At 40.8% G+C, this 24,704-nt stretch overlaps 1 protein-coding gene across 1 annotated transcript in view; it reads right to left on the bottom strand.

The window, feature by feature from the left end:
• Window positions 1-24,704, bottom strand: part of LOC147728924 (stimulated by retinoic acid gene 6 protein-like) — a 538,794-nt gene that overhangs the window by 93,620 nt on the left and 420,470 nt on the right. The window contains exon 15 of the mRNA XM_086959168.1: window positions 11,358-11,477. Coding sequence (XP_086815294.1) covers window positions 11,358-11,477 — 120 coding nt within the window. The remainder of the gene's footprint in view (window positions 1-11,357; window positions 11,478-24,704) is intronic.

Below are 24,704 nucleotides of genomic sequence, written 5' to 3' on the forward strand. Positions count from 1 at the left end.
TGAATCTACTTAATGAAACTGACCTTAGATCTGCACTTAACTGACAAAGACAAGTATTTACCTATATTTAGGTTTACTTCATATCTTTTTTTCAAAATTGAATTGTGGTTCAATATCTCCCTTAAAGAGAAGTGATCCTGAAGATTATATTTTGCCAGAGCCACCTCACGCTTGGACTCCCTAGTAGGAAATGTGTTGTAATGATTCGCTGTACTTCCACACGGGCCTCGAAGTTCTACTCCATGACAGTCTCTCCTGTGTAACTTTTAGAGCCAGGAGAGCTGACAGGCCGACAGCAGGTCTTGGTGGTGCATCCAGAAGACAGTAAATCTTCCTATTGATTACCCGTGTCTGTCCAAGTAGCACTGGCGATGAGTGACGTTTTTGGGAACACGCTCACCACCAACTTCCCTTTTATTGGACCCACAGAAATGATTATTGCAACAATCTGAAGCAAGCAACTATCGTACAACAAGCCTGAACACAACTTGGAGATTCTGAGACTTCCGTTGTGCTATTCCAGCTATTCAGTAAGGTTTTACCTCGTTTTAGCCTTATTTTCCCGTTTGCCTTCCCAACAGTTCTCCTTCATTGCGTGACGACATTCGGGCACTGGCCCGTGCATACACTGTCGTCATCACGTCACGTCAGCAACGTGAACATCATCGCATCACGTATGCGTAACCTGCGTACCGCCATCTTTGTTGTCTGCACTGTGCAATCATTGCAAACAGCTCGTTGCACAGTGTAAGCAGTCGTTTTCTGACGCTCAAGTAGATTTGTACTCGAGCAGCAGCTTTCTCAATGCTGACTGGTAGTTTCTCATCGCGAGCGGTCATGAGCATAAGCAACCACTCGTAATGAGAAATCTGACCTCCCTGCGTTGAGAATCTAGCCTGAAGGTTCATTTTCCATGTTGCTGATCGTGCACCAGGAAAAAGTCTCGCCGGGACATTGATTTTACTCGCTCCTGGTCGCCAACTTTACGTTGAGGACCGCGAGCGAGCAAAAAATGCACGCTGCGCTACGCATTTTTGCACTGTGCTACATGCGTAGTAGCGCAAACTACGCATGCTCCGCGAGCGTAGCGTAGTCCTACGCCCAGGGTTAATCCTAATGCCTGATTAATTGAGGGAGAACTGTTCATAAGCACTACTTTATTACAACTGTGTCCTATTTAAAGTAAGTGCCTGATTAATTACGGGGAGCCTTGCACAACTGTATTTAGTATTTCATTGTTTTTTTTTCAAAAAACACAGTTGCTTTGTAATTATGCCAGCATGTCAGCCACGTCAATGAATCAACCTCCTCCCTTCCTATGTGAAAAGTGTGAACCACTATTACCCTGGAAAAGATAGAAACTATTGTTTGATTCATATTTAATTGCAATTGGAGGCGAGAACTTTTCTGCACATAGGAGACAAGCAATTCTTCTCCACAATCTTGGAATTAAAGGGTGCAATATCTATGAAAGCATTGAGACAATTCCTGTGGATGAAGGTGATAGTGAACCCTCGGACGTATTTGAGATGTCCATAAAATGTTTGAAATGTATTTTGGTCCACAAATTAATGTTGTCTTAGAGTGACACAAATTCTTTATGAGAATCTAGGAACCTAATGAAAAGGTTGGGAACTATATTGCTTCCATAAAAACACTCGCCCGCACTTGTGAATTTGGTGAACTGACTGACTCATTGATACGTGACCAATTAGTTAGGTGCACCAACAGTTCAAGAGTGCAGGAGAAGCTTTTATTTAGGAACCTTTTCCTCAAGAAAGCCATTGCTATGGTATAAGGGATGGAACGTCATTGCTATAGAAGAAGGGATGGAAAATACTTCTGGCTGGGTTAGGGAAATGAAAGCTCATAAACCTATGACTGATCAAACTCTTACCCCTAGCTGTATTCACAAACAAACGCAGAAATAAACTCATCAAGACTCTATTGACAATATCACCAAAATAGTACGTGGGACTAGAGGCAAACCATCCACTGACTTTTCAAGAATGAAATGCTATAGGTGTGGAAGTCTTAACCGCTCCTCTAATTACCCCAATTGCTATGGTAGAAATACTACCTGTCACAAGTGCAGAATCAAGGGTCACTGTGCCAGGGTATGCAAGTCAAGTGGTAAAGTACGCACAGTAGAGAATGTTGAGACCACTAATGACAGTCAAAGTACAGTTATGTTGACCTTAAGAGGGATGGCATGGTAAATGTGGGTCTCAATAGTATTCCAGAATGTGAAGTTGTGATTGGTGATAAAATATTTGTGGTTCTGGCTGATTCTGGTTCTCCCTTTGCTATGTTGGGCAATGAACTATGGGACACAACATTTCCTGATGTACAGCTTTCTGGCCCTGACATTAACCCAGTCAGCTATGGTGGCTCACACATCGATGGCATTGGGTATGCCATTATAAAAATACACTTCAAGAGGAGGGAAACCATTGGAAAAATCCATGTGCCAAATGAGGTGATAACCTCTTAGGTTGGAGGCATCAAAGAGATTTGGGGATAATTCTCTGTCCCAATGCTCATTCTCCCACTGAGCAAGTCATGTTGGTTGATGACTTTGCAACATCCAATAGGTTTTTTGACGAATTTACCCAAGTTTTTTCTGCTAACCTTGGCCTATTCAAGGATTTCGAACATCGAATTGTCCTTAAAGAAATTGCATTACCTGTTGTACACGAGGAAGGCCCCCAAAATGATGTTAGAACCCTTAAGGAATGAACTCAAGAGATTGGTAAATTTGAACATCATTGAGGAAATCGAATCCTCTGAATGGTTGGCCCCGGTGGTTTTAGCCCCACGGATGGAGGAAAGAATATCAGAATGAGGAGTCTGAACAGGTGGATATGGGTAGCCCATCAACCACTTCCTAATATTGTGGAGTCTATTAACATGCTGGATGGCGCTAAGGTCTTTGGTGTATTAAACCTGTCTTCAGCTTATCACCAAGTACCCCTCCATCCAAACTCTAAGCACTTAACATCGTTGGTGTATCCTCTGTCATGTATTTGGGACATGTTATTTCTGGGGAGGGTTTCCAACCTAAGCTAGACCTCGCCAAGAGTATTGTTGGTGCCTCTGTACCAACTGATAAAGAGCAAGTGAGGTCTTTCCTTGGCCTTGTCGAGTTTTATTTAAAGTTTGTTCAAGGTTTTGCCACTATTGTTGAACCAATCAGAGCCCTACTGAGGAAGGGTACATTGTTTGCCTGGTCAGAGAAATGCAATGCAGCTTTTAGTTCTGTCAAGCAAGCAATAGGCAAGATGCCCAGTCTTGGCCATTTTGACACCAGGAACAAAACAGTTGTGACAACTGATGCCAGCTTGTGTGGTCTTGGGGGAAGTTCTTTCCCAAATTAATGGAAACGAGGAGAAAGTTGTTGCTTTTTCCTCTAAGGCCATGCAACAGTGCTCTTACTTAGAAAGGGGGGCTCTGGCCATTGCATGGGCAATTAGACACTTCAAATTCTTCTTTTGGGACATACCTTTCCTAGTGAGATCTGATGCAATCAGTGCGGACAGCATTTTCCCTACCGCACTGCGCAGTTCGCGTAGCTACGCGTAGCGTGAGTAGTGAGAAGTGCCCTTTGGGTATTTTCTTGCATGTAGAGTGAAAAACTGACACCCAGACTTAAAAGATGGAGCGGAGGTTTAAAAGAGTTTAATTTTCAGGTACAATATCTTCCTGGTTCTGCCAATAAAGCTGCAGACTGTTTATCAAGACTGCCAATTGAAAGTTTCAACGATATTCATGACATTGAACCTACTGGGGTTTGTTGGGTCAAGGAACCTGCTATTAAAGACAATGAATGGAAAATTACTTTATCTGAAGATGTAGTTCTACCCTTGGTGGTGGATTTTGTCAGCAAAGAGTGGCCTGACTTTAAAAGACTTGATTCTGATTTCCTGCCATTCTGGGGTATCAAGAATGAACTCACCTTGTGTAAAGGTCGACTCATGCTTGGTGAAAGAGTTGTACCCTCTAGTATTTTGAGGTCCAAGCTTGTAAACCTTGGTCATGAGGGACACTTAGGTAGAAATCTCATTAAATCTAGATTTGGTGAGAGGAATTTGGTGGTCTAGGATGGACAGTCAAGTGGAGAAGGTAGTTAAAGATTGTTGTCAATGTGCTACCAATGACAAATCTCACATCACCAACTCCGCTCCCTTGTCTCATGTTGAGATCCCACGTGAGCTTTGAGTCAAGTTAGGATTAGACCTCATGGGTCCCTATGAGCTATTAGGACCCTCATAGAAATAGTAGATTACTCATCTAAGTGGGTCTCCACCAAATGTGTGAGTTCTGTTAGCACCAGAGAGGTTCTTCATTTTCTTGAAGATGAGTTCATGAGTGAGGGTGTTCCCCGGTTCCTCAACACAGACAATGGATTGCAATTAATCTCGCAGGAGATGCAAAACGTCTTAAAGGACTTTAGTATAATTCATCAAAGGACCGCTTTTTATACGCCGCAGGTCAATGGGCCTGCAATGCGCATGAACAGAGTAGTCAAAGCATGATTACAGAGAGCAATTTAAATGAGAGTTACTCTTAAGGGTGTTCTGAGGGACACTTGGTGGGCACATCGTACTCCCCTCAATGGAGTTTTGCAAACATTTTCTTTCCAAATATTGAGAGATAGCGTTGCTTTGTCCAAGCTCAATCCTGGTTGGTTACCTCTCATTGAAGGTTCTGTTTTGGATAATGAGGAGGTGGGTGCCAAAATTGAGTCTTAGCAAAGAAAATACAAGGAGAGATTTGATTCCAAGAAATCAACCAGAACCAAGACATGGAGGGTTGGTGAGTGGGTTCTCATAAAGAAACTAAGGTGGCACAGCTTGCTTAATCTCCACAACGGCCCCCACAATGCTAAGGATGCCTGGCCTCCACCTTGGAGGTGCCCAGGAGTGGACACCTCACAGGGAAAGCCAGGATGGGTTCCACAGCGGTATTCGTACAAGCGCCTTGAGACCCTTGCGGGTGAGTAGTGCACTATACAAGTATCAATTTACAATTTTACATTTACAGGAAGGGAATCACTGAATTTATGGGCCCATTTGTTATAACTTTGGTGAATAGGAATGTAGTCACTGTCAACAATGGTAGTAAGTGGTGCATGTCCCGGCTTGTAAAATTGCAAGGTGACAAATCATTACTTCCTACCTGTCCAGATGTTATACCTGATTCTAATTTGCGAGGTTCTCTACTGAATTCTCATGCACAGGGTTCCTCTTCGAGAGCTTGTTGTCCTCCTAAACATTACAGAGACTATGTCATGTATTGATGCATTGCAAGTGCTGTTAATATTTTATGAATTGTGGTTTTATTATTTTCACCCCTCTTTTCTTCCTTTTCTTTTACCTTTTTCTTCTTGTCTGTTAATTAGATTTTTCTGTATTTCCCGTTTTCCTTGTATATTTAGTAAGGGGGATGTGTTGTAATGATTTGCTGTACTTCCGCTCGTGCCTTGAAGTTCTATCTACATGGCAGTCTCTCCTGTGTAACTAGTGGTTATGACGAGTTTTTGGGCCCGTCAAATCGGGCACTGTTCACTTGGCGCTCCGCGCTTTAAATATTCTTGACAACTTTTTCACTTTGTACTTATTTTTATTGTTGTTATCTTTAAATTTTAAATTAATTTCTCTTTTCCTTTTTTCATGAATTATTTGCATTTATCGTAACACAAACATTTGATTCAATTCATCAATGTTAACATTCATTCATGATAACATATTCAATAATTCAGCTTCATTTTTTATATATGCTACAAACAATGTGCAAACATTTTTTCACAAAAGAGCCCTATGCATTTCGGCGCCTCTGCGGTGCCTTCATCAGGGGCGTGTCTGGTATTTAACCTGTGTGATGATAAAAGGACTTCGCCTCACTCGCTGGGTTTGGTGTTCAGTCTCTGTAAGAGATGATCTATGCTCGCTTGTCTTCGAACGAAAAAATCTTAACGATCAAAGATTCCCGCCGTATAAGGGGTTCCTCTTGCTCTCGATCTGTTCGACAGATCGAGAGCAAGAGGAACCCCTTATACGGCGGGAATCTTTGATCGTTAAGATTTTTTCGTTCGAAGACAAGCGAGCATAGATCATCTCTTACAGAGACTGAACACCAAACCCAGCGAGTGAGGCGAAGTCCTTTTATCATCACACAGGTTAAATACCAGACACGCCCCTGATGAAGGCACCGCAGAGGCGCCGAAATGCATAGGGTTCTTTTGTGAAAAAATGTTTGCACATTGTTTGTAGCATATATAAAAAATGAAGCTGAATTATTGAATATGTTATCATGAATGAATGTTAACATTGATGAATTGAATCAAATGTTTGTGTTACGATAAATGCAAATAATTCATGAAAAAAGGAAAAGAGAAATTAATTAAAAATTGAAAGATAACAACAATAAAAATAAGTACAAAGTGAAAAAGTTGTCAAGAATATTTAAAGCGCGGAGCGCCAAGTGAACAGTGCCCGATTTGACGGGCCCAAAAACTCGTCATAACCACTAGTTACACAACCAGGATTGACTACCCTGACAAATCGGAGCACCAGTGGAACCAAGGATCATAAGTGATAAACAACGGAGTGCTCCTCACACCCCTCATTTCTATTGATTAGTCTCTCCTGTGTGGCAGTTAGAGCCAGGAGAGCTGACAGGCCGGCAACAGATGTTGGTGGTGCATCCTGAAGACAATAAATCTTCTTATTGACTACCAGTGTCTATCCTTGAAATAAAATGCTATATATACCACTGTTGCATGATTTAAGACTTGTTGTATTTGATGGTATGTATTCATCTCTATCTCCCTCTGATTTGCCAGAAAGGCAATCACTTCTCCCTTGAAAAAAGCCTTCAAGGCACCCCAAACAGGAAACTTAGGGCCAGATTTACGACCATTTCATATACCGCCTCGCAATTTGTGACACATTGCGAGTCGCAAATTGCGAGGTGCTTAATAAAATGTACAACAGTGTGTTTAACACTGTTTGTGATTCCCAATGAGGTCGCAAATTGTGAGGCTTATTAATATTAATGAGCCTCTCTCAATTTGCGAGCCCATTGGGAATGCCAGCCCTCCCAGGGATGGTAGCCTGCTGGGCTTAGCAGACCACTATGTATGGCACTGCTTTTAAATAAAGCTGTTTTTTAAAATAAAGCCCATTTTCCTCAAAGGTAAACAGGATGAATTAAAAAAAAATAATAATAAACGTTTTCGTTACATTTTATAAGGGCAGGCAGTGGTTCCTAGGACCACTGCCGGCCCTTAAAAATAATTTTGCATGCATTTGCAAAGACGGAGGGGTCCCCTGGGGACCACTTCCCCTTTGCAAATGCATTATAACCTACATGAAGTAGGTGGTAATTGCGAGTGTTTTGCAACCCCAATTGGGGTCGGAAAACATTTGTACATGGTTTTGAGACTCGCTATTTGGAAGGAAATACCCCTTCTAAATAGCAAGTGGCAAAACCAATTTAGCGAGTCGCAAAAAAATGGACACTCGCTAAATAAAATATGTACATGGCCCAATAGGATTTGCGTATGCAAACGGGTTTGCAGACCCGTTTGAACATGCAAAATGTGGTCGTATATCTGGCCCTAGTCCGTAGGTATGTTCCGCTCTAAATAGGCCTCAAGGCATTTGGAAAAGCCATTGATCATTTACTAATAAGGACTTATCAAAAACCCATCTGGAATTTTCATACCGCTGATCAACAAGAAGAAGATTTATTGAAATTACTGAATAATCTGAGAATAGATTTACTATTATTTCTGATTGGGGTCTTTGGGGAGAGTGTGAGATTAACAAAAAATCAATATGTGAAGACACATCTTTTTGAATGGAGGTGTAGGACCTGTACTTGAGGTGATGCCTACACCAAGGATCCAGCAAAGAGAAATATCACATCATTACACTCAAAAGCCTAATTGATTGGTTTATTCTGCAGTTTATTGGCATGGAATGAAACCAGAGTGGTATTTGGGAGGATAATAAAATTGCCTCCTATCACGAGAGGGCCGAACTCCTCTTATGGAATATTATATCAAGATTTGAGAGTCTGGGGTGAGTCCTTAACAGGGCCATACAAATGAGCAAAGTAAATCAACTGGATCAAAATTTTAATTTGCACCCAAATCCACCCGGCACCCATATTTCTGTGGACCTTGAGTACTTTGCGTTGCAATTCCTTAATGACAAATACAACCACCCCCCCCCCAATAGCCACATTCCAAGAAGCATAGAATTCATTCTGAATATATAGCCAGGGATTTTCAATGGGGTAGCTTTATTCTCTAAATGTGTGTCTTGGAAAAGATGTATACTCGCCTGTAACGATCTAAACCAGGAGAGCATCGCCCAAAGCTTAAATCTATTGTTGAGCCCGTTAGCATTAAGGATTCTCAATCGTCTATGAGCCATATAATACCATTGACCTGATAAACTATTCTTCCCCTAACAACTCTGCCACATCTTTTTGTGATTTCCTTACACCTCCACACTTACCAACACACTCATCCCTCAACCCCATTTCCCACTGTCTCCTTCTTCTCCACCTCATAATGCAGTTGGCCCTGGATCTCTCAAAGAAAGCTGCCTTTGCCTTCGCCCTCCCCTTTGCTGAAAGTCTTGATATGGCAGCCTGAAACTGTCCTCCAGGGCTAGCTACAGCCTTTTAATGAGTCAATCGTAGGAAGATTGTTCCCTAACATTTTCATATATGCGGTTCTCTTATAAAGCCTTACGATACAAGCCTGAGTCCATAGCTGCTCCCTAGCTGCCCCTTTCATTTTGATTGCTCCTTTCTATGCAGCTGCTGCAGGAGTTCAGTAGCTTGCTCCACTGACCTCAGTACTGGAAATTGACCTTTCAGGAGAACCTTCAATTTAGATTGCTGCGCCCTGGCTGCCTGGATGCCTTGTATTTAGTACTGTTCAAGCAAAGATTTGAATTCTCACTAATGTCTGGCTACAACGCGAACATGTCTGAAAAGATATTAAATTGTCTCTTGTCCAGTATATAAAATCTCTTTGACTTTATAGCCTCAGATAGAATTCTTATTTTCATCTGAAAATCCCAAACATTTACCAGGAATGTACGAGGATCTCTGGTATTCGAGGGCTGAGAAGAGGGAACTCAGAAGAAAAATCTTCTGCCTTAGCTTGACTCTTTTGAAGAACATATTGCTAAACCAAACCCAAAATAAATTTCATTGAATCCTTGCTAGTATTTTGCCCTTCTGGTATCCCTAAAAAGTGCAAATTTGAGCATCAGGATCAATTTTCCATGTTGTCAAGCTTCATCTGAATCTCTACAATCTCTCGTTTATGTTTAGCTGCATATGAATCAGAGCTTTTCTGAAAGTCCTTCAATTCAAAATGTGTTGTTCTGCTTGCACTAAACTTGAATTGATTTGGAGAAAGTAAATATTACTCATCTACATCTTCACTTCTGAGTGAGCTTTAATACTTCCAGAATCTGTTGAAGCATACCCCCAGCTGAGTAATTTTTACTGGTATTTCTGAGAACTAGATAGCCAAGGCAGACTTTAAACTTATCAATGGTAAGACTTGTGTTAACTGGAAGGTTGGAGATACCTGGCTCCCCAGCGCTTTTTGTGAATCTCTCCCCACATGAGGTTCTGGCAATCGTTGCATAACATTAGAGTCTGAATGGGGCTCCTTTGTTTTATCTTCTGTCTACCTTAACAGAGGATTAGCTTTGCCCTCCCACCAGTGATATATTGGAAGCTTTGGGACCAAATAGGAGTATGGGGGCTTTTCACAGAGACTTGCCATTTCTTGTGCTGGGGTAACAGTAGTGCTTGGTATACCTTCCTTAGTGCCTTGGAGGCACAGTGATTCAGAGGATGATCTTGGTGAACTACTTGCACTGGTAGTAGGGCTTTTGTTTCCCTTTTGCGCCTGGATGATGAGTGGAGCCATTCTGGCTATATTCTGGATCCACTGCTTTGAAGCTTTCTCCTATCAGCGGGTTATGATGAACTTTTGAGGTTATAGCAGGAGTGCGCCTTCTTGGCAGTAAAGAGCTTCATTGGCCCAAATATGCTGGGAGGTGAGGTTTTCTTTCACTATGTCACAGGGGAGGAGATACCTTGTATGCCGTTGACAAGTGAAGCACGTTTTGCTGACGTCTTTAGATTTCCAACAGAGGTGCAGTGAGACCCTTCTAGTCTCCTTACATCATGATGTATGGTGGATTCCTAGGCAAATCAATATCCATAGCTTAAAACAGAGTCTATGCCGTGGCTAAATGGAGGAGTGTTCGATCGGCCACAAGCTGCACCCACACCTAGGTAGGCCACTTCTGCAGTTGCTCAGGTGTTCACCTCCCTCCGGGGTGGGGGGCACCAAGCAGCCCTTTGAGGTTACCATATCCTATTATGATGGGGATGTGGGAGAGAGTACGCTGCCCCATGCAAACACTGGCTCTCCCCTAGTCAAACTGCATGCTCCTCACCTCCAGAGGACACAGTGGGTCTTGTGCGGCTGTCCTGCAGCCAGTGCCTTCACTGAGAGCATGTAGCCAGCATTGCCATCGAGTACATCAGTCTCTGCATATCATAAGGCTCACCTCCACCTTCTGACACCATCAGATGCCATTCCACGCAGTTATGGCAGCTCCCGGAAGCTATTACTTAGACACCAAGCATGATGAGAATTCCCACGCCCGTGGATGTGGGCCTCATTTGGCATTTAAGAGGTTAAGGCAAGCTCATAGGCAGCCATCGGTGCTAAGTTCTCATGCTGCCACGCCATGCTACCCCAGCTTCGAGGGAAAATGCCAGGGTCCTTATGGCCATACAGCTCCATGGGAGAAGCCCAGAAGTTACAGGCCCTCGTTTTATCTTTGTGCTTTTACTGACCTCATCAGCACCCCCCAGTTCTCTATCTCTATCCCTTCAACAGAAATCTACCCGTCCTGCCCAACCCCACTAAAGTGTGGACTCATAGATATCTGATCACTGGTAAATTTGTAATCCTATCCTAAATACCAGTTTGCCGGTTTCATTATACCCCTTTGGCTTCACAATTTCTTTGTCCATCGTTTTAATAGCTACATTTAAAGGCAAAGAGAAGACCTCGAGGAACATATAAAACCACAACATTTGTTTTATTATCTGTCAGGGCACTCAATTCCTGTTACAGAATACTTGTGAAATGTCAAGAGCTCATAACGATTAAGCGTCAGTGATGATGAGAGAGCCCGACTCCATCTCCTGCTTTACCATACAGCATCGTAAGGGTAAGAGACGGGAAAGTGCTTTAAGTAGTCCCAACCATACAACACACCAGAAGACCTGGTCTGACTTACCTGTTGTTTATTGCTAATGGCTTGGCGCTGTCAGTTGGATAAAGTTTGTCTTGTAGAAAGAAAAACTGAGAAGCCAGGACTTGTGCGATTATCACGACAGCCATCAGAACCGCTCCAAGCCTACATTCAAAGAACAGAGTAAAACAGTGTCTTGCAAAGTCCAGAGTCAAAACTTAGAAAAATGCATTGACATTTCGACGCTTAGGAGCTTTGCCATTTGCAAACATCTTAAGTAAATCATTATAATGGAAGAGTGGCTTAATGAATCCCTGGTGTCCATCTTAACTGGAATGTAATTTGGATTATTCGTGTAGCCATGTCCTTTTATTTCTGTTCTCATTCATGTACCTATTGAAAACGTGTATGGCAACGTGTGTTACTGTTACCTGTTAGGAGTTTAGTTTGTAAGTGCACGTAAAAATTGGTCAGCAGAAATATGTCATTTGGGTCGAGAATTTTACACAGTTTTGGACCACACAACACTGCTAATTGTTGTGCTTTCACAGATGTACTAATGTGGTACAGTGCAGAGATGTGGTGCGCATGGATTTATGCAATCCTGCACCCTGTTTTCTTATTTATCGGGGACAATTTCCTTTGTAAATCCTTGCAAATAGAATTGAATGAAAAGACTGAATGAAGCATGCAAGGTACATCATACCTTCATTTCTGCATTTATGTTCGGAAATTGACAGTATTGCAACATTTCTTGCAATGATACTAGAAGGAGGTGGGCTGCAATAATAACAAAAATATGGCAGAATGTGAATGGGACATCAGGGAGGAGTATGGCGCAGTCGAAGGGAGTTTGTTTTTAAAGAATGCAGCATGTTTAGTAGAAAATCAAGCACTATGTGGAAAGTAATGCAATAATTGAACAAAAAACCAACAATCACTTTAAGTAAACTAAAGAAGAATGGTTTATAATAGGAAGGTAGAACAAGTGAATACAAATTGAGGAATGAAAACCAGAAGTAAAATAAGAGAAAACAACAAAAAAGGAAATATATCTATTTTTAATTAGCAGTTGGCATTCAGGAAACAATCATCTAGGTCTTCTTATTGGGTGAAGACTTGTGCGGTTGTCTGACAGAATATCGTGGACCAAAATATCGCGAAGGTAAGTGCAAATATGAAATTGTAGATTTTTTAGTCTTAACTACACATCTACGTACCTTGAAGACATGTATGTCACCATGGTACTATATATCTGAAGTAAAGTATAGTAAAACTATGCTTACTCATAGATTCATTTCTTCATGATATTTTTGCCCTTGATATTCTTGACACAATATTTTGCTCACATAGTATTATTCTATGATTTTATGCCCAAACTCCAATCCATGTTACACTACATACGTAATAACAAATGATTCAGGATACTGCACACGTGATGCAAACCTTAGGAGAATTTGATAAGGATCCAGAAATGAAACCGGTGTAGCCTGAAAGCGAAAGAGCAGGCATGCCTATATTTGTAGAAAATGCCTGAGGGCTAAGAGTCCTCCACAGGCATACAGGGGCGTAGTCAAGTCAAAAGAAGTCTTTATTCGATTGTTCATCTTAAAAGACATGCTACACATCCATCATTAAAACTCAATTTCTAAAGTGCAAGCAGTTATTAAAAAAATAATTTAGTATAAAGTTAAAAACATGACTAAGATAAAATTAAAGCACTATTCACGACTTCATTTACAGATTTAAAAAGATAAACATATTAAAAAACAGTTATTACAGAATATCGCTGTCTAACTTAAACCTTGTTGATTATTTAACTGGGACCTTGATGCAAATTAATCCACCTTGAGCGGAGAATCCAAGCCCAACCAAGGTATTTAGCAACCCCTATTACTATCAGGGGCGATAGATCAGATTTTAAAATTCTGCAGGCTGTAGATGCTGAACGAGTGCCCAAACTTCTACATATTGGCCGTAGCCACTTTTTTCTAGGGGCAGCATACAGGGGGCATACAAAAAGAAAATGACACACACTTTCACCCTGCCTGATACACAGTGGGCAGTGCTCTGGTCCTCCCTTACCCCATGATGTAGTTAGGGACCTCAGTGGTAGCGAGCCAACTCTCAGTTGATGGAATAATTTGCGATCCTGGGGCTTGGTGATGACATCCCAGTACTTTTCAAGAGAAGAGACATCCTTCAGAAGAACGAATGTCGTTGTAAGGGAACTTCCTGTCAATTCCGAATGTCTTTTGCCAACAACCCATTCCCAGTGAAGATTTCTCAGCTCTTTTTTGGGAGGGAAGGTGGACGAATCAGGGTTATGCCATAATTCACCAAGCCCCATGGCGCAGAGAGTAGATCATACCCCTTTGAACCATCCTATATTGTCAGAGCCCAGGGAATCCCTTACCTCTAAACATGCTTTTGCATAAAGCAAAAGCTCTGGTGTGGTCCACAGACGCCGCCAAAATGCTAGTGGTCTGAATCTCGCTAGGTCTTCCACTGGTTGACACCCTAAATCGTACAGAAGCGGGATACGTGGAGTGGATTTTGGTAGACCAATCGCCGCCCTGAGAAATTTATTTTGGGCTACCTTTAGGGGATCCAGGTTACTATACCCCCATAGCTCTGCTCCATACAAAACAGAGGGTAACATTTTTATACCATAAATTTTCATGAGCCGGGACATTGGCCAGGTGTAAGAACTTTTATATTCTTTGAGGAGGGATCCACCTATTTGCGCATGTTTAAGTGCCAGGAGCTCGACTTGCGGTTTCCAACTAAGGTTTTCACTAAAAGTGACGCCTAAGTACGTGAATAACGAAGTCTGCTCGAGGGTGGTACCACCCATTGTAACCCAGGCAGCAATTGGAGTTGGTCCTCTCAGCACCATAAACTTTGTTTTGGACACGTTAACCTCCAGCTCATGTTCGCGGCAAAACAGCTCAAATCTTGACAGGGCCTGCTGGAGACCCTGCCTCGTCCTAGATATTAGCAGGGTGTCGTCCGCGAACATGAGCAAAGGTACTTTCATCCCCGCCAGTGTGGGAGCGTCCGTGGGGTGGTTCACAAAATAATTGATGACCCCATTTATAAATAGGGAAAACAAAGTAGGGGCCAAGACACACCCTTGTCTAACATCTTTGGCAACTGGAAATCTATCCGTAACCTCCCCGGGCTTACCCCAACGCACTTGTGCAAAAGTGTAGGCATGTAAGTTCACTAGAAGTCGCACAAGAACAGCAGGCATTCCCATTTTCAATAGACATTGCCATAGCTTGGCCCTAGGAACGAGGTCATAGCTGTTTGGGGTGTTACCCCTCACCCATAAAAATATCGTTTTGTAGTAAATAGTTGGGTGCAGGGGCTTTCAGTTGGGTATGATGAAATGTGTGTCGGATTTTACCTGGGATTATTATATGCTCTCACTGGCAAACACACACTCTCTCTCACTCTCTTGACCTTGAAAAATGTTGATTAGTTTGAAAAATGTTGTGTTATAAATTCCCCTAACAATCCACCCTCCTCTCTATTTCCACTGCCCCTTAAACCCCTCTCATATCCTGCTTTTCATATAACGTATTTTAACAAGATAAAGGCGTGACTATTAGGAACTCTGAAGCTCACATATCCCCAATCTCAATGACCAAGTAACTCCCCTGCAGGCACAGTTAGATAGTATAGAAGATGTACCTAGGCAAATAGTCAGGTTCTTTAAAGGGGCATTGCATGGTTATGAGGAATAAAATGTGAGAAACCCTCTTAATTTGAGTCAGTCCATGCGAGGAGGTTGGGATCTATTTCAAGGGGGAACATGGGTAAAGACATCCAAGAATTTTGCAACAAATAAGCTAGTATGTGTCAGCATTATCAATTTAAAGGGGAGCAAGACGTACACCTTACATTGGTCCTAAGGAATAATGTTATATGCAGCATATCTGGGAAAAGAACAAGAGGTTCCATAAGGTGGCCTTAATGTAAGTGAATTGGTAGTACCAATAAATAGAGATCAAAATGTGACTTACAATGCCCATGTTCGACCTACAGCTAGGCTAAATTGTAACTGTAACAGGGTGGAGGGATTCCAAGTTCTTAGTCAATAAACATAACTTTCAGAGCTATCTATACTGGCATTATTATTTTGCCTTCTTTTGCCAAACCTGTTTGTGTTGTCATTTAGAACTCTGTGAACTTTACTCATGCTACTCTGTGGAAAAGCGCTTGTGTCACCCTTGTAAACATGGCAAAAGTGACTGACAACTGATTGGTACATTCAATTTACTATAAGTCCCTAGTAAATGGTACTACCTGTACCCAGGGCCGGTAAATAAAATACTACAAGTGCAACACACATTGTGCCACCCCGTAAAGTAGCTGCAAAACATGTCTCAGGCCTACAGCTGTCATTTCAACCTAAATGTTTTTGCCAGTCCTTAATCTTCATTTTTAATACTTGTAAGTCAACCCTAAAGTAAGCCCTAAATACTCAAATGGCTGCGTGTATGTTATATAAAAAGTAGGACGTGGTTTAGAGTTTTACATGTCCTGACAGTGAAAAGTCTTTTTTCACTGTAGTAGGGCTATCCCTCACATAGACGCAAACTGGGTTATCTTATTATACATACCTACACTTAATAAGTGATAACTTCAGTTTATGAACAGATAGAGAAATACTTCGTCCCCTCATTTGAACTGTAATTTAACATTCTCTTTAAAGGTAAAGTCAGATGTTAAGTTACTATTCTGAAAATGCACCTTTTAGAAAGTTGGCATTTTTCTGCCTTAAGCAAATGTGTCCAGGGTACAATGACTCTGAATGGCTCTCCTGTGATGTGCTGTATATTTCTTCCAGACATGGGGTCAAAAGGACCTTGTTCGTGGGCTAGGGTATTCCTCTCCTGAGCAGGAAATCCTAGGGGGTTGTACTCATCCCTTCCTGACTTCTAGGTGCTGCTTGTCCTGCCACTGACAAATGAAGTTCACACATAGGTTTCCCAGCTCTTTGTTACTTTAAACAGTTTGCAGCCAAACCTAGGAAAGGGTTATGGTTAAACAAATATGCCTTCCCCCACCCACAGGCTCTCACTGTGTAAAAATAGCACCCTCAGAGCCTCTCACCAGAATATTCCTCGACCTGTGGAAGATTCATAGGAAGAACTGCCCTGCTGTCTGAAGGCTGAAGATTTGACCTGCTTGCCTTCATCCAAGTCTCTGCAGAAGTGGCCCCCACTGTCAGTTGGCGGGCCTCCTCTTTGAGCTACAGGGACACAACAAGTTTCCCCCGCAACTGCCCAGCTTACCACGACCAACTGGACCTATCTGAGCCCTGCTGTTGGCTTCTGCTGGAGTGAGTCCTGATCCTGAAGAGCTGCCCTTCCAGGTCCTGGTCCTTTGGCTGGCATCGGGGAGTACTCTTCCTGTCACAACACTACAAGTCTTGAGTTCCAGGTGAAGATCCAGAGGTTTTTCGCTTGTTTGTGACAGTGAATGGACTCCTCGTGTCACATATTGACTATGTGAGAAGCCTACTGACACGAATCTCCAATGATGACCTCCTCTTCATGTCCGCTGCGAGAACCAGTGCTAATGGTGACCTTCCACCTCTACTGCCACACACAGCTCCAGCAATGACCGACTCTTCCGGCAAACATCAACTGTCCACGGTGCCCAAGCTCCTCTTTGCTTTGAATACTAACGGGAAGCTCCTCTGCAGATCTGTGCGTGGAGTTGGGCTCAAAGAAGGTAAAACAAACTTGGCCCCTTTATTTCACCCATGCTCCATTGCGCTCAGTCAGAACTTTTGACTTTGATCCGATCAGGACTAACCAGATAATCTCATTTGGTGCTTTTAGATTTTTTGGTGCCTCTTTCACTAGAAACTCTACATATTCATTACTCTGGTTCAATAGATTAGATTTTTTTAAATTTGGTGTCATTTTTTTAATTAAAATTAACTTTACTCTTTCTAGTTTGGGATTTTCTTCTGTTATGTTTTCACCATACTATTGTTTGAGTGCTGCATACATTCTTCTACACTTTGCTTCTAAGCTAAGGCTGACTGGCTTATTTAGTGACTTCTGTGGTTCTCCCTGACAAGTGCTTATTATTTCAGAGGGGCTTCTACTGTAACTCTATTAACCCAATGTCTTACAATTACCAATTCCAATCTCTGATGAAAATACTCTTATATCAGAGACGCCACGGCATACTAAACAACTTGAACACATTGATTGGCAGGAAGATTTATTTCTGGTTTCCATAGATACAGTCCATTTCTACACCACCTCAATCAGGGTGGAATATTCGCTGTGAAGCTACTGTGGAAAAAGCCATACCCACAAGACCAACCGACTTTTGGAAAAGTAAAGTATAATCCTAGAAATTTTGGATTTCCAGCAAAACAGCATCTTTTGTTTCAACAATGAATATTGCATTGAGCTGTGCTGTGAAGGACAGCAATAGGGGCAACATCTGCTCCATCATATGTATGTCTTTTGATGGGAGAGGTTGAAAGACAATTGCTCTGGGCCGACAAGTACCACCATTTACACAAACAGATCATCTTCTGTGATCGTTATATCTCAACAACATATTAATGATATTGCAGGGTCCCATGACACTATTAGAAGACTATATGCAACAAATGAATTAGAATGATTGCAACACCATTATTACCTACACAATCTCAAAGGAAACTGTTGATTTCCTTGATCTAACCATCTAAACAGACAAACAAACTAGGAATCATAGGAAAGAAACTGCTGCTAACGCTACCTTAAGAGCTAACAGCTGTCATCTTCAAAGTATAATTAGTAAAATACCCAAAGGAGAATTACTTAGATCTAAGAGAAATGTAGTTCAGAAGAGACATAGAAGGCTATCAGTGAGGGGATCAAGCAGAGACTAAGTGACAGAGGCTACAGCCCTCTAATGCTTGACTAAACTGCAGATGAAATCAAGCGAGATGACTGAGGTTCCATTCCGAGGGAACAAAAACCAAAAACAAAATCTAAAATACATGAACTGATTCCATAACGGCCACACTAATGTTAGGAAAATACTCAAAAAACACTGGCATTTGCTAAAAAGTAATCCTGCACTGCATGTCTGTAGCAATGGTTAGCACCAAATTGGGTTTAGAAGAGCAGCAAATATCAATCAACCACTAAACTTCACACTTTGAGAATAAGCTCACTAAAAATGAAAGAAGAAATCAAAAATACTTCTGGTTTCTTTACCTGCCTAAACTACTTGCCCTAAGTGCACCAGGTATGCCCAGACGTGGGTCCTCGGCTTACTGTGCCACTGGAATCAAACTATCCTGGCTGAAGAGGGGTGAAACCCCAAAACTGGTCCTAGGATGCTTGTTTCCGGTCCAGTGAGGACCTGACTTGGCAGTGTGGGCTGGACTGTTCCCATGAGGTACAGGGTGAAGACTGATTTGCATATGGCCAGGTCTAAACTGGGGTGGCATGCTGAGCAAAAGAATGATGGATTTAACCTAGATCTCTTGACTGGGGGTGCATGTTTAGATTTGTTCTGCATTCCGTCCATCAATTGAGTGTCTTTTGCTAAACTGCTTGACCAGCACACTATGTTAAAATGTAAAGGGCCAACAAAGGAATAATTTCTAGAATACAAATTTTTAAAAACATTAACTTATGTTATCTGTCCCAAAACTGACAGTGGAGAATGAATCACACTACAACTCAGCATGTAATAAATGAAGGAATTAAAAATGAAGAAAAGACTCAAACAGATTTTAGATTGGAGAAAGATCCTTATATTCAATATAATTAATTTGGGAGTTCAAATCAAGAAATTTCATATCAACATATATCTTGTGAAGCAAGTCAAAGTAGTGAAGTCAAAGATTAATGCCTGTACAGAATACTCTGTTTGATGATGTCAATATCTTCACACCAAAACATTATTTAATGGTGAAAGACCGATAATTCCACATGGAAGGAGTTGGACTTGGCGTCGACGTTTCAGTCGCGATTGTTCCTAGTCAGTAAGACCACCCTCAGGACAACCATATTAAATTGGAATTACAGCGATGACTCCCAAATGAACTGAAAAGTATTCAAGAGTGTATAAAAAAGGATATTGATCCACATATGCACCTGGATGATATCAGAGGCCATGATCCTAAAGTGCAAAACATGCATATGTTGCAAAAAACAGGAGGAAAGAAAGATGTGAATGTGCTTAAGTGAAACCTAATAGAGACAATTTAAAGTATGAATATATACAAAAAGTCCCAAAAATCAATAAAGGGAACTATCACTCACTTTTGAGAAAAGTCACGATAACCTTTACAATAAAGATGGGTATTGGGATTTCTGTAAATCAAAACAAAAATTCAATCAAATCAAGATCACAATCCATATATTATTAGTGGAAAACTTCCACTCCAATCATTGCTATAGAAACTCACCCATACTCTAAGTGAGTCAATAGTGAAGTTGAAAAAAATCATCAAATGTAAATTTGGAATGTAACTTTTGAAGCTGAAAGAATGATAAAAGTGTTCAAGATCAACATGGTTATCCTCTCAATTAAATCAACTGCCAATCTACCAAAATATATGGAGAAAAACTCATATAAACTGAATTATTTAGCTCAAGGAATGTCTCACAAATGAAAATCAAGTCAAACAAACACTGAGATTACTTCCATATTTATGTGTACCTGGTGCCAAAAGCAACTCTAAAAACTAAAGTGGAAACTATATTGGCCATTGTTAATGGATATGATTTACAGCAGCGTAGAAGGTGATTAATCAAGTACTGGTAACAAGAGAAAGTTGTTACAAACAACTCTATACTCCGTTCTAAATAATGCCCATCTGGTCATCTAGTGACGCAAAAGTGATAAGCAAGTGTTCCAGTCATAATTCTCAAAAGCGACTATAGCATATTTGGAAAGAGCTTAGAAATACAGAGATGAAAAAAGAGATTTGAGCCATATAGGTGATAGTACAACGTGCATTCTTCATTGTACAATAATATTTTGTGAAATTGTTAACATTAAAAGAAATATTGCAAAAATACTGAATGGTCATCTAAATAATGATTAAACAATCAAATGCGAAATAATGCTAATAATTTCCTAACATTTCTATGAAATTCACCGTATCAAAACCATGACATAAGGAAGCTTTTACCAAGTTCATACAATACAAAGTGACATGAATGTCATGTTACGTGTAAATAGTCAATAATGCAGTTAGTTTGTCGAATTGTATCTAGAATGTCAAATACACATTTCAATTCCACTTGCAAAATGTTCTAAGGGTTATAACAATATCCTTAAATAAAAGTGTTATGTTTTAAGGAGAAATGCATAAGGAAAAATAAAAACGTGACATATGAATTACTTGAACTGGAGGAATTGAAAACATTTGTGTGAATGTAAAGAAAAGAGTTTCGAATTAGGGAACATATCTACAATTAATATGACTAAAAATTAATATTTATATGAATCTCCAAGACATTCAATATTTCCCCAAAAATATAGTCAGAAACACTATTACAATGTATGACAAGACAGAAATATACAGAATTAAGATCTTAGAAAATGTAGCATGATACATAAACAATCATATCCAACTTTTTAAAGAGTATGTAAAGTGGACTATTCTAAAGCAATGTTCAAACCACATTTCACACTGTCAACTTTCCGGATTCATCTGTTTTCAATATATTGTAAATAAGCTGTTAGGGTTGTCAGTCAGGCTTTCAGTTTGATCACAACAATTACCCACCATCTCATGCCTCTGGTTTAATGATTGATGGTAGAGAAATGCTGGACCAGATGGGCATGCTCAATTTTGCACCTAACGCATGACTGATGTTGCAAAATCCTTTTACTTATTGCTTGCTTAGTTTTACCAATGTATTTACAGGTATCAAATGCTATGCTGTCTCCACAGAAGAAATGTCCAACAATTGGGGGATGATTTAGGAATTGCTGTAAGGTGCATTCCATTGATACGTATTTACTACTCTATCCTTTCAATTAGAACTCCTTTTAAACACAAACATAGGTTTATCATGAAAGATAAGATCATCATGTAATTAAATCCAGTGTTTCACACTAGAATTAAATCCCATATGTCTCAGCTATCTTAGACATAACCATTAAAGTTGAGAATAAGAAACTATACACCACCTTATACACCTAAAGAACAGATAAACATACCTTGCTGAAATATGATAGTCATCATCCACAAGCACTAGACTACTATGTATGTCCACTTTTGGCACCTTCTCTAACAAGATTAAAAGAATTGTTCAGAAACACTACTTTAAGTGATCATAAGAATAGAGTTTTATGATCACGGATTGGAATGAATGGGTGAAGGTATATCAGTACTGGCATTTGTGAGGTTTTGGGAGTTTGAATAGGGCCTAACCTTACTGATTAAAGGCACAACCCTGTAATTTTATACAGTCATAATCATTAGAACATTTTGCAAGGCGGTTTACTGTTTGTATTTGACATTCAAAATAATATGGGACTTGTTTAAAAAAAAAATTATAATTCTTTTTTATTAAACAGTCATCGGTGTAGATGGACAATACAGAGGATCAGACAATGTATACATTACAATAAGTACAAACGGGGATTTAGACAATCGTTACACAAAGAGGAAAGTCACGGGCAGGGTAAGTCATCTTGATGATTGCACTGAGGCGGTCTACAATTCTCACCACAATAGGTATTCCACGGACCTCATATACGAGAGCACTTTTTATGGCATCCCCTTGCCAAGTACACTGTCTTTTCTCTAAACATGCACCAATCAAGGTTCTTTTCCCAGGCCTCTAGAGTGGGTGTGTGATTTTGCCCCCAATTATTGGGCAATATTTCTTTTTGCTAGCATGATTCCCAATGGCCCACTGTGTCTGGAGAGAGTTGAGATCTATGGGTTCCCAAACATTCAAGAAGCATCGCCTCACATCTGGGGGGGAGGGAGACATGCAGTACCTCATTAATCATGGCATATACCTTAAGCCAAAAAGAGTTAATGTGTTCACATTCCCAAATAATGTGCATGAACGTGCCCAGGAGGCCACAGCGCCATTTGCATTCTCCAGTGTCAGACCACCCCATGTGTACTAATCGAGGTCCCGTAATGTATATCCTGTGAAGGATCTTCAGCTGTACCAATCGTATGCATGCTGGGATAGCCACAAATCTGGGGGAAGATATTGTTACCTGCCAGTCCTTGAATATGGGACTTGTTGCAATATGACTAACAATACGACACACTAATAGCATTTTTGACTTTTTACATGTAACAAGACATTCATGTCACTCTGTACTGTTTGATTTTAAAGAATGTTTGTACTCGGTAAAAGCCGACTTATGTCATATTTTTGATATGGTGGATGTCATAGATTTGTTAGGATTTTATTAACATTATTTCCTGCATTTGAATGTAGATTCATATTTATATATGTCCATCAGGTACTGTTGTGATATTTCTGTTAATGTTAACAGGTACACAATATAACATTGTACACTGAATCAGGTACTCTGAACCTATATGGCTTCAATCTCTTTTTCTTCTGTATTTCTAAACTCTTTCCTACTATTCCAGTCTCTTTTAAGATGGGGGCTGTTTTACTTTGATTGTGGCATTATCTGCCATCTGAGGTGATGTGGGCCCTAGATGACAATTGATAATGAGTATTGAAAAGTCCAGTGCAAAGGGCTGAATCCCTGTGAGTGACTCCTGGTGGCACGTTTTCTGGTTGAGTAGGCTACCGGCGATTTGGGTATTTTTAAAGTTTATGACTTCACAGTCCCCTTGTATCAATTTTCGTCAGTTTCCCACCCAGCCAACTCTACGGACCCTCTGGATTTCCATTGCCCTTTCATAGTCCAACGGCCTATGCCTCGCTAGCCAGAACAGACATTTGTTTCTAAGATCCAATTGTGTTTTCCTCTGGTAACTTTTAATTGCCGGTAAGCCTGTCAAGATAATTATGTATGGAGAAGAGGCAGGGGGTACATTTTATGTTCAGTAAGTTCACTACTTCAGGCCTATCAGCAATGTGTTCGTCCCTCACCAACCCACCTGCGGTCCCCTTGAACCCATGTGGAGGCAAGCTGTTTTTGCCCCTTCCCCTCTTGGGGGCGTGCTACAATTCTGTGTCCGGCCTCATGATTGGAACTCTTGCCAGCCTGGTGATTATTGACATTTGAATACCTTATCTCCTGACTTGTGGTGTTTTCTGAGCCCCTCTGCAAACCCAACTCATCCGGGGGTGTCTGGTTTGAAATGTCCACCTGGCAACCAAAATCATTCCCCCTTACTAATACATGAGTATGGCTTACATTGGTGTTTACTTGCCTGCTATCCCCAATTGTTACCACTTTCTAAACAATTGAATAGGGGGCAAGTTCTTTCCTTACAATGGCTCTAAGTTGGTTCTGTAGGTCAGTCAACAAATGCAATGCCCTAGTAGAAAAATCAGTGTCTAGTCTAATGTGCAGAGGACAACCTGCATTTGAATCAGGGTTATCCCGAACCTCTGCACTAGATGATGACTCCTCACCAATTTTCTTTCTTTTCGCTCCCACTACAGTTGTTTGTTTGCGATTGCCATTCTTTGTAGTACTAATAGTATTTCTCCCCTTTTGTGCTACTATTTTAGGTGTAACTTCTTGGAGTGGGGATGAGAGTGGTTAAGCTGAAGGGCCTGGGGTGGCAGCTTGCGAAGTACAAAAATCAGACACTGAAATACTTAAACCAGGAGTTAGCGACAAGCGCCTTTCAGTGAGCTCTTTTTTGTATTTTACAACCCCTATGGCTCACTTTAACATCCTATCAATTGAGGTGAGTGGCTATGATGATAAGGGGTAGCTATGGGCAGAGGTTGTTGTTTCAGAGGGCAGGTACGCTTCCCCATTATACAGCCTAAACCGGCTTATACCACAAAACACCCCAATAAAATCAAAGTACAACCATCTCAGATTTGAAGGTGAATTATTCAATCTAGGTACCAAAAGAGTTAAGAATGGCCCATATATTAAGTAGAACATTAGGGGGTTTTAATGGCCAGCAATCACATGGGTGCGCAACACTCACCACCCTGCTAAGGGTTACGTAATAATCCTATTGTAGGCAAACAATTTATTAGCTAAATCTTCAATATTCATATGTAAAATGTATCACAAGTACACCCAAAACTCCTGGCAGTAAGAAATAAAAAGAACACAGATGATCTGTATGATTTAAAAAAGTCTCATAGTCCCACAAGGGGTGTTCCATTTTTTTCCAGTGCAACAAGAACAGCTAATGGCGGGTGGCTACATTGAGTTCATCAAAATACATGGATAGATCCCCCCTCCAGGGAATAGAAGCAGATT

This window comes from Lissotriton vulgaris, chromosome 2_2 (assembly GCF_964263255.1).
Source record: "Lissotriton vulgaris chromosome 2_2, aLisVul1.2, whole genome shotgun sequence".
Classification (NCBI taxonomy): domain Eukaryota; kingdom Metazoa; phylum Chordata; class Amphibia; order Caudata; family Salamandridae; genus Lissotriton; species Lissotriton vulgaris.